Genomic DNA, 11,255 nt, shown 5'->3' on the forward strand with positions numbered 1-11,255 from the left:
ATTGAATATTTTAATTTGGCCTATGTATTTTACAAAAGTGTTTAATGCCTTAGTTACATGTGCTAATACTACTAATATGATTTCAAGCAAATATGTTTTTAAAACTATGAAATTGCATCCAGTAATGTTGCATCTGTGTAAGTCTGAATGAAGTCATTGGGGCATACTCACATGCAACTGCACAGCTTTGTAGTCACTAAAAATAATCTTATGAATGACTTTTGCAAGATGATCTAACTATTGCATTTATTAGTTATAAGCTATATAGAATCTTCTCTTGGAAAAAATAGCTTTCAAAATAATGAGATTCAAATGGGATTCTTGGAGAAAATAATCCAGAAATTCTGAAATCCTATTTAAATTTCAGGAAAAAACCTTGCTTTTCTTTTCTTTTGACTTGCCTTATATTCTCTGTCTTTCCTTTTGCCTTCCATTTACTTATTTGATGTACATTTTTATTTCAAAATTGACTTTTTAAGTAATTTTTAAATAAAATATGCCTCACACATAACAGAAATTGTTAGCATTTGGGCAATCATGATTTAACAAACAAAAACCCAAACAGGTGATAAGAATCCAATAAATTCATAATGTACATCATCCAGAACTCCTTATCTAGAACTTTCCTAAAGTCTCTTCTTTAATTTTTCTTATTTAATTGCACTAATTACTAGGTGAGTGATAAAACTTTCTTACTAACTTTAAGGATAATAATAATAAAACACAGATGGAAAAAGGAGTGTAGTAACTAGTCGTGTGTACAATCCTTATAACTAGCCAAGCCCAGCATGCAGGTCCTTTATGAACGCCTCCTCAGAAGAAAATATCTACGAATCCAGGGAGACGCCTATATAGGTATGTTGTTTTATTAAGCGGCTTAACCAATTAGGATTTGTTATAATAAAACATCATAGCTTTTTGTTTGTAAATAATTCCTTATAATTCATGTTTAAACAGGATCAAAGAACCTAAAGATGCCATCCACACCTTGTGTAAAAGGACTCTTAACTTTAATCAAATTAAGGTTGTGTACAGTTCTATCTGGCCTTTGAAGTGCTGATGAAATGAGCTCATTTCACTGGTAGTTTAGTTAGCTTCTTGTTAATAAACCAAAAATGATTGCATAGTGTGATATATTCAGTTGTGTAGTAACATAATAGCATAGATTTAAGTTCTAGAGCTAATATTTAATACCTGGTTTCTGTTTTGGAAGAAAAATATATTGGGCCTCATATTCTCACTCCCCCTATCTCTTAGGTAGCCTTTGATGAAAGCTTGTATTTTGCTACCATCTTTATAATTGAACATCATCATGCCTATAAACGCCTTAATTAGCTAGAAGATGTGGTAGCTGCTGCTGATTAGTTAAATCACAAAAAGAAACATATTTTTAGAATTATTTATAGTGGTTTAACAGCCTGTGAATATAGTTGTGTTTTAGAGTAATATCTGTCTTCATAGGAGTAGAGGGAGGCCCGTGTAGGGCAGTTGTAGCCAGGCTTTGGAGGGCTAAACTGGCCAGGGAACCCCACCAGGCACCAGCTGCTTTTTTAGTTTAAGTTTATAACTTTATTCCAACAGGACTCCTGCCCCAGGCCTCAGACAAGCTCTGCAGGGGCCTGAGCAGAGGGATTGTCATGGGGTCTAACAGAATATTCTGTATGTGTTGGCCTTTAGCCAGAATGAGAGCCTAGTGTGTGTTCTATTCCCTCTGCTCCCAGTCCTCCCTCTCAATCTAGCGGTGGTCAGGTGTTTAAATAAGTTCAGACCAAATTCTTGGCCAGACCTGAATGAGCAAATGGAAAGCAAACTACCTGACCAATGGAAAGCAAACAGAGCAACCTTTCTGGGTAGTGGCTGATGCAATGTGTGAACATAATTTACAAGGACAATGGAGGGCTGTATTGGACCTTAGTGGCAATCCCTCTGCATGGAGCTCCACTCATGCAAACCCAGTTGGTGCCCATGGTGTCTTCTTTGTTTAAATAATAATAATCAAAAGATTCTGCACAAAGGAACTACCACCAGATGAATTCTATAGCTATGTGGATTAGTAATTTTTTTGTTTTTGTTTTTGTTATGATGGGAACTGATCTACCCCAGGAGTATCATGTTTTTATTGTATATTTTTTTGAAGAATAATTTTTTTAGCTGGAGGGTGAAAGCACTTGCCCACATACTTTGATGTAAAGGTATGTCAGGTATAAACATGGAGTGGCACTAATTGTTTTCTTAATTAACTGAATTTGTATGCCTGGATGTGGAAATGTAAATATATGTGCATTTTTTCATTTAGATAAACTACATAATTCTTTCATCGGTTATATGTACATGGGATGATATTTTAGAAAATATTAAGATTTATTACAAAATCTGTACAAATATTTAAAAGCCATGTGTTGTTTTTAAATTAATCAATGTCATGTTAGTAGTATACAGAAGGACCACATTCTTCATAAACAGGGTTGTGGGGCTTGGATGGTAGTGTTGGGTGGGACCAAAGGCAAAAACTGGTGGAACAGCAGATATAGCTCTTATCTTTGTTTGGAAGGCTAAATTTCTGCCAAGCAAAAGTCAGAGATACCTACATATGCACACAAACACACACTTCTATCCTCCATGCAGGTAAGCAAAAGGCATTGACATTGTTCAAGTCAAGCAAAAGCAGTTGAGAATGGCATGGTGCAGCACTGGCGAGGAGTGTGACTTACAGAAAGTTCCAAGGGCCAAACAGAGAGATTTGGCCCCCAGACCTGAGGTTCCCCACTTCTGGCCTAAAGGAATGTGTGTGTGCACATAAAAGGGAGTGTACTTGTGGAAAGCATAACATCCTTCATGGAAAACCACGCATTTGTTTAAGAATATTTAAATTCTGTCTTACTAGTTGAAAACCACCCATAAAGGGAAAAAAACTTTTAATTGCTAAGGAGACTTTGATATGAAATGGTGGTTAGCACTCTAGAAGAAAAATGGTGCAATTGGGTTTGATCTAATGGTTCCATTTTGACTGAAGAAGTTTTCCAGTGGAGGGTGGGAGCTTTGGATCCATCCCACTGGGCAAATGCAAGCTCCTAGTTACACCTAAGTTGCTCATTGTATAATAATAATTATTATTATTTATGAAGTTTGTATACCACCCTAGGCCCACACATCTCAGGCCAGAAGAGCTAAATGTGGCACTTAGGGAAACTGTAGTGTGTGTTAACATTCCACAGTCCAGACTAGAATCTCACATCAGTCTCATAATGAGAAACTGAGGCCTTTCTCCAGGTTCCCCCTCTAAGGTGGGTGGTAACAAGGGAGAGGGTCTTTAGTTGTGGGTCCATATTTATGGAATGCTCTTCCCAGCAAATGTTCCTTTGTTAACATCTTTTTGACACCAGGTAAGGGCTTGCCTTTTTTCACAGGCTTTTGATATTGACCCATGTGAAACTTTAATTGAAATTATTTTCAGAATATAAGTGTTACTTATTAAACACTTGTATCCAAAATAGTTCTAACTAACAGTTACTTTAGTTAAGATTTATTTTTCAGGAGTTTATTTTTACGTGGAAAAATACTCAGGAAAGAATACTCAGGGAAAGTGGAACAAAAATGACACAATCTATATTGGAATACAAAAATTGAATGAAAAGCTAAGCTTTTTTTTTTTTTACTCTCCAAGAAAAGAGTAACATTTGACTAGACAGATACGTTTCTCAAAGGATGGTCAGTGTTGTTTGTTCAGTTTTTAAAAATAAATTGACTGGGATAACTTTGGGCCAGAAGAGGAGTGGTGATTTATAGCTATAGTAAATTAATTTTTAAATAAATATACCTAATGCTGTAACTAATCTGCAAAGCTCCTTTTTCATATTTAATTTAACACAGACGACGTTATTTATTTCATGCCTTTTCATTAATTTAGGAAAAAACCTAGGAAATTCATGTTGACTGTGTACACAGACACTCTGCTATTATTGTGATTATCTATACTGCACTTAAAATCAGAATAATTATTATTATTATTATTATTATTATTATTATTATTATTATTAAAATCAGCTTAATTGTAATGTTTTGAATCCTGACTTGCCCTATTGGAAATGGAAGGGACTGATTCAGCAGAAACTCATGTGAGCAGAAGTGGGAGAAGCTGTTTTCACTAATTCCCACTACTTTCCACACTGTTTGAGACTGTTCCCTAACGTTCTTTGTTCAAGAAGGTTAGGGGACCTTCTCAAACAGTGTGGAAGATTAGTGGGAATTAGTGAAAATTGTTGGTAGGAAGGAAAAATCAATGTCTCCTCCTTCCCTCCTCCTAGTGAGAGTGTCATGAAAATTGCTCTACTTTTAGGAACGTACGATCCAATCCTATACATCCTAATCACCCATCCCAATATTTCAGTATATTTAAATGTAAACCCTTTTTTATTTCAAATGCAATATCTAAATTTTCCAGATCACCCAGTAAAGGTAGCTGTCTTGACTCAAAAGGAAAAATACAAAAATCAAGGAACCTTTATTGGGTCACCCAAAATGGTACAAAATAGTAAACAACCTTTGGTGTTCTACAGAACTCTTCATCACGTTAGATGTTTAAAAAAAGAGGTGCATGGAGGAAAAAGGGAAGGAGGTTTGGCTGGACTGTTGCTTGGTTCCCTTTCCATCCTTAGATGAAACACCCAGGTTCCTTCTTAGGTGGAGAACAGGCTTAAAGAAACTAGGTAGTCCTTTACATTAATAGGGATATAGATTTATATCAGCTGGTGTGCGAGATAAAAAAGATGGTCAACAGAACAATAGATTTACCAAGCTGTTTGAGGGAATGTTTCCTCAGAGATACATAAAATCCTCTTCCTCTAGTTTTTGTATGTTTAAATTTGGTGTTTTCCATTTCACACAAAAGGTTTAGCAGTACAGTGGTACCTTGAGTTACATACGCTTCAGGTTACATACGCTTCAGGTTACAAACTCCGCTAACCCAGAAATAGTACCTCAGGTTAAGAACTTTGCTTCAGGATGAGAACAGAAATTGTGAAGCAGCAGGAGGCCCCGTTAACTAAAGTGGTGCTTCAGGTTAAGAACAGTTTCAGGTTAAGAACGGACCTCCGGAACAAATTAAGTACGTAACCAGAGGTACCACTGTATTGGGCATTAAGAAAAAATCCCAAAATCCATATCATGGCCATACCTTTATTGTTATAAAACTGGCTGCTTTATTTTCAGAGATGGGGACTCTGCTGTTAGTATTTTTCCTTCCAAGGAAGCTGCAGTGCAACATGATACCTGCATGGCATCTAAAAAGGACCTCATCTGAACGTCTGCTTCCTCTCACACGCCACCTTAATATTCTTAACAGATGTACTTGAATGGATTGAATACCAACCAGGAAACAATATCTTTCTTTCCCCTTTGCCTTGCATTTTTTTACCATTTAACCTGATGAAGGATTCTATAAAACTCAAAATCTTGCATTCTGTATTCTATTTTGTGACTTTTGGGTAGGCCTGATAGAGTTATTGCCCTAATATGGATTATTGGAATTCTTTCAAGTTTGCTTTCTCCAGCAATATTTTTATGGTAAATTGGAACTGGTCTAAATTTTGTTTGTGCGTTCAGTTTCATTGTGTTGCTTTTTGGAAGTCTTTCTAAAATATACAATCAAAAGAGGTGCAAGTGTACATTCATGTACCTTATGCTATGGTCTGGTAACATTTAAAATAGTGTTTGAATAAATGTCGTTATGAGAACTCGCTTGCAAAACCAGAAGGATTTTGTTCTTAGCTGAACTCTCAGTTGAGAAATTTACTGGATATCACATTGACTATAGTATTTAAGGAACTTAAAGACAACCAAAAAGCTTTGTTTTAAAAATTGAACAGATTTGAATGGGGTCTCCCTCTGCAATTTATAAAATGTAGCTTAAAATTTAGGAATATTCATTTTCCATACACTCTAATCTTTTCAGAGAATATAGATGTAGAAGCACGCCTGTCAGAACTCTGTGAAGAAATAAAGGTATTTTTTCTCTGATCCATGTAAATCTTAAATCACAGCTTGCTTGCTTGCTTGCTTGCTTTCATTTCAGGGTTTTTCCAGATGTTAGATACTGTTTTAAATAGCTAACTGTGGTTCTAAAGAATTAATTTTTATTTGCATTATTTCATAGATATGTGGATATGAGTACTCTGGTAGACATACTTTGCCTAATGAGCTTTTGACAGAGTATTTTTACAAAGGCTCCTATGCAAGCTCGGCAGTCATGGGATAAGAAAAGAGGTCTTCTTACAAACTGAACTAGTTAAAAAGGCTAAGAGTAGGAACAAGTAGTTCTTATGGTGGAAGGAAATAACCACTGGTCTCACCTAAGGATTTGTTTGGGGCTTATAGTACTGTATGTTAGAAATATAAATACTGTAATTCATAAATGATATGGAAGGATGAGGAGTGAGACATGACACCAAATTCTGTAGGATAGTGAAAAATCCAAATTGCTACCAAATGCCGTGTGAGTAAGCCAGTATAAACTGATGCACTCTGGGGCAAAAGCTACCTTATATACGTATATGTACAGTGATAAGATTGAACCTGTGGTGGCTATCCAGGAGACCATGGGGTGGATTGTAAGCAACTCAATGCAGAAATCAATAGCAGCTGTGGAAAAGGCAAATCACATTCTAAGGTTTATAAAGAAAATAACTGAAAATAAAAGGGCCAGTATAAACACATTTATATACCAGAGGCTTTGAAGTTCTAAAGTTTGAATACAGACTGTAGTGCCATTTTTAAGCTTAAGGTTGATTACCAATTATTAAACAGTAAATGCCGTTACTCAAAGGAAGGCAAATGGATAGATGACTTTGAATCCCTTTCCATTTTTAAAAACTTAAAATGCTTTTAATCTTTAAAGATACTTTTAAGAAGAAGAAAAAAATTTTATGACTTTCTCAAAGTACTAGAGTTTCTACTTCTAAGAATACAAGCTTGTTTGTTTTCTCTGTGGGTGCAGAAAATGGAGAATCCTGATGAACTGGCAGAACTTATAAACATGCATCTTGCACAGCTCTGTTCACTTCTGATGGCTTTATGGGGACAATTTCTTGAGGCTGTTAACTTCCAAGAGGATATCACTGCATTGCTGGCACGAGAGCATCATACAATGCGTGTATGTATTCATTCTGTCGTGATACAACTTTTAAGCACAGGAATGTGTCATCCACAAAACTAATTTCTAAAACAATGTGGCAGGTTTAGCTCTTAAAACTAGGGGTCTTTCTGTCCAAAAGACAGCTATAGTATGTGAGATGGAGGGCCGCTGTGCTGCTGCTGCTTGCTGGGGCAGGCATCCAGTGCTTGACTCAACACCTCCCTACTGTGGCCTTTCATGGCAACCAGCTGTGCCATCAGTACTGGGAGGGTGGTGCAGCAGTGGTGCCCCACCTCATGCACCAAACAACCCTGAAGGTTATAACAGTGCAGCCCAGTACATGTCTACTCTGAAGTAAGTCCCACTGAGTTCAGTGAAGCAATAAGTAATTCCCGGGAAGGCAGCATTCACGTAGGAAGGAGCGACACCACTGGTCCTAAGAATGTGAGTCTTTCATATTTGTAGGTAATAGGTAAACTCTTCATATTTGTATTACCAGAGTGACATGGGAAGAAAGCGCAGGGAGGCACTTGCATGCTGCTTCCAGTAAACGTGAATTGGCTCACATTTGTAGTACCCAGACAACACTTTCAAGGGTATTATAGGGATGTCTCACTAATTGCTGTGGAAAACTGATCTCCTTGGCTTGGAGGACATCCTATTGAGGAAGTAGGAAGCAATCCTTTGGAAAAGACTTGGGTAATGAATGGGATATCCATTAAGTGTGTGGAAGGGCCATCTGAGCATTAGAGACCTAGATACATGAGTTTGTGATAGGTATGACATGTATGCAACCTTATTCCTCAATATTAGTCCTCTAAATGGGCTGTTAGAATGGGCATAGTGTACACCAATGACATGAGAAAACATAGCTGAACATTCATGAAAGCCAAATTCATATTAGTAGGTGGAAAGATTGTGTCATTCAGTTGGACAAGTCTGATAACCTTTTGAGTTATTGAAACACTTTGAATCTTCTCCATTTACTTGTTTCTACATGGGCATCTGAAAAAAGGAGACATAACCTGAAACAATCTGGTGTGTGTATGCAACCGCAATGTAATTCTGCTTAACTTACTCAATGTTTTCTATAAAAAAACCACCAGATTGCAACATATTTCTCATTGAAATATGCAACCACTTAAATGGATTAAAAAATGAGTTATTATTTTGAAAGGTTTGCTGCAATACTTGACCCAGCTTAATTTGATATTTCATGCCAATGTTTTTTGTGAATGTGCGTGTTTTAAAGTTTACTGAACATGCACTTTTACTGTGACTTAATAGTATAGATGTGTTATGTGTGTGTGGTTTTTATAAGAAAAGAGAGTGATGAAAGTTTTATTTCAGTGTGAACCTTTCGTTTTATTACTTTGAAACATTTTAGGTACGTAGGTTTTCTGAAGCTTTTTTTTGCCTTGAACATCCAAGGGAAGCAGCGCTTGCATACCAAGAGCTACAGTAAGTACCTTTAAATTGAAAATATTAAGCCATAGCTCACTAAGCTTATTTTGTTACAAAATTAATTAAAATTTCATGTAGGATATTGTGGGTTGTAATCAACAAGCTTTCACTCATAGTAGACCCACTGAAATTAATGCAACCAAGTTGACCATTAATGTCAGTGCATGTGCTGTTGAGTAAAAGCTAGCTGACTACAACCCACAATATCCTACATTAAGTTTGTTTCAGTTGAGGTTTCTGTGAACAGAGCAGGTAATTTTTTACCAGTTCATTCTTTCTCCTGTAGCCCCCCTACTCCCCCCAAAAAATCCTATTCCAAAGGGTTGTGGGACCTCCAGAATAGTGTAGCAGGTAGTATGCTGGGCTGCAGGTGAAAGGAGGAATTGGCAAAAATCTTCTTAGCCCCCCCTTTCATTGAGAGAAATATTTGCTGGATCAGAGAAGCCTCTATAAATGGAAGGATAGCATTTAGATTGGGAGAAAAGCAAATAACTATTAACCTGCAGTGGAAGAAGAGATCCTCAGGTGTGTTGAGCCTCTTATCAGCTTCCCAGGCCATGGATGTACATAACAGAAATCACATGCCTGCTGGTGAGACAGTCTCTCCCTTCCCTAGTTCCAATCCTACCCAGATCCTATTGGCAGAGCTGTACCAATTTTAGGATTTGGCAACCTCTGATCTGTTTCCTTTCCTTTTTGTCTGTCTCTGGCTGGAATGTATTTTTTTTTAAGAAAAAAGAAAAAAATCGGTAGGAAGAGAGTGAGATCAGAAGCATCTAGAAGGTTGCTCCTGCAATGTTTCCCAGCAGGAACAGAGAGTCCAGCCTTGCACTCTTCATTGACTCACTGGAGAATTAATTGGAGACACGTTGGAGTGACTTCAGCAGGAGGAAGTCCTTAACCTGGGCTTGGTTAGTGGAGCAAACACTGCCTGTGGCAGTGGCACTGTCTCTTTGTCAGCACTTGGCCCAGCTTCTGGGCAAGGCCCTGAGTTTAGTGGGAGAGATCCCATCAACTGGGCCATCGCAGGATCTGGCAAAGACGTCTGGTGAATACAGGACATAGGATTGCTCGCAATGGGTTGCCTCCTTTTTGCTCATCCCCTTCCCCATCATGGATTGTCAGGCTTTTCCATTCAGAGTTTTGCCACTGGATTTTGGACATTATTATCTCTTAGTATGCATGAGTTGGTGTTAAGAAGCCCACTAGAAGCAGAAGCTAAAAACAAGGGTAGAGAAGTAAGGGGTTAATAATCCAATGTGTTTTGCAAGAATCCAAACCAATGGGCGGAAACTATTTGAGTATGTTGATAGCAGCTCAGCCCTCTCTTCAAACCTTAGACCTGGGGAGGAGAAAATTTGGGATTCTTCCTGCTTTTCCCTCCCCATGCATGAATCTTGCTGTCATTCTGGCTTCTGAAAAATGATGTTTCAAGCACCAGTAGTCTTGCATGCAATGCAGGGTGCAGAGATCTTCAGGAGATGTTCTATTTTTGTTTGTTTTTATGTTGTACATCATATGGATTTTTTAAAAAGCATTAAGCTATTTATATTTTAAATAATACATTCTTATGGCTATATGTATAAAAAAAAACTTGCATCTGACACTTTCCCCAAACATGTGAGGTGTGAGAGGGCCTTTCATATACATTAGCATGGGGAATCAGTAACCGTCAAGATGTTGCTGAACCAAATCTCCCATTATCCCTAACTGTTGACCATACTGGCACTAATGGGCATTGGACTCCAAACACTTTCGGGAGTGGGACAGGTTCTTCATTGATATTGGCCAGTTGAATCTTAATGTTGGCCAGTTCTGCCAGTGGAACTATATTCAGACTGTAGCACTGAATGGCTGAGAGGATTTTATTGATTCAGCCTCTAGCACAAAAAAAAGCCTAAGAAGTTGAAGTGTTTCCAGACGTAAGAGTGGTCTTCACTTTTTCTTCAGACATGAACAGTTTTCATTGACCAATGTAAAACACTTTTATCCACAAATGTTCTCCTTTTATTATTCCAGGGATCCTAGCCTGTTTTTTAGCCCTTTTTACCTACTGTCATGTAACTTCCTATATAGCCAATATATCCTTCATTTTTACTACACATTTATAGCCCTGCTTTGCAATTAGAACAGTGCCTGGATGGCACTGATCCAAACTGCTATCACTTCTGCTGGTAAATACATAAAGGTTTTTCTTTAATCAAATCTAATTTAGGTGTACTGAATGTAATTTGCATTATTAAGACTTGACCTTCCATTAGTGTTCATGTTTTAATTGTACCTTATTAAAATGCAGTTGTATTTTCAGTTACAGCTTATTGTTGATGTTTACTTTTTTTACAAATATTTTAACATAAGATTGTATATTTCAGTGCGCAAAGTTACCTTCAGATGTGTACTGCCATAAAAAGCACCTCCTTCTGTAGTTCTCTGCCGCCTCTCCCTACTGAATGCAGTGAATTAGATGGTGATCTGAACTCCTTGCCTATAATCTTTGAAGATCGGTATCTAGATTCTGTTACTGAAGGTAAATCATTGGGTTTTGTCTTGGGGGGGGGGGGTTGAAATAAAAGTTTAGAAATTTTCTGTCCTGAAAAAATATGAGCATGGTGACCTCCAGATGTTGTGTAATTCCAGCTCTCATCAGCCAGCCAGCATGGCC

At 37.5% G+C, this 11,255-nt stretch overlaps 1 protein-coding gene across 7 annotated transcripts in view; it reads left to right on the plus strand.

The window, feature by feature from the left end:
* The window catches only part of FAM135A (family with sequence similarity 135 member A), a 52,736-nt gene that overhangs the window by 26,473 nt on the left and 15,008 nt on the right, over nt 1-11,255 (plus strand). For 5 of the 7 annotated variants that reach the window (XR_014524629.1, XM_083497331.1, XM_083497332.1 and 2 more), the window contains 5 exons: nt 778-855; nt 5,951-6,000; nt 6,992-7,147; nt 8,517-8,590; nt 10,966-11,120. Coding sequence is in view for 6 of the 7 variants with exons in the window: in XM_083497331.1 (XP_083353457.1) it covers nt 778-855; nt 5,951-6,000; nt 6,992-7,147; nt 8,517-8,590; nt 10,966-11,120 (513 nt within the window). In the remaining variant the exon portion in view is untranslated. The remainder of the gene's footprint in view (nt 1-777; nt 856-5,950; nt 6,001-6,991; nt 7,148-8,516; nt 8,591-10,965; nt 11,121-11,255) is intronic. The other 2 variants (XM_083497335.1, XM_083497334.1) reach the window with 1 other exon arrangement.

This window comes from Podarcis liolepis (assembly GCF_965112155.1).
Source record: "Podarcis liolepis genome assembly, chromosome: 3".
Classification (NCBI taxonomy): Eukaryota; Metazoa; Chordata; class Lepidosauria; order Squamata; family Lacertidae; genus Podarcis; species Podarcis liolepis.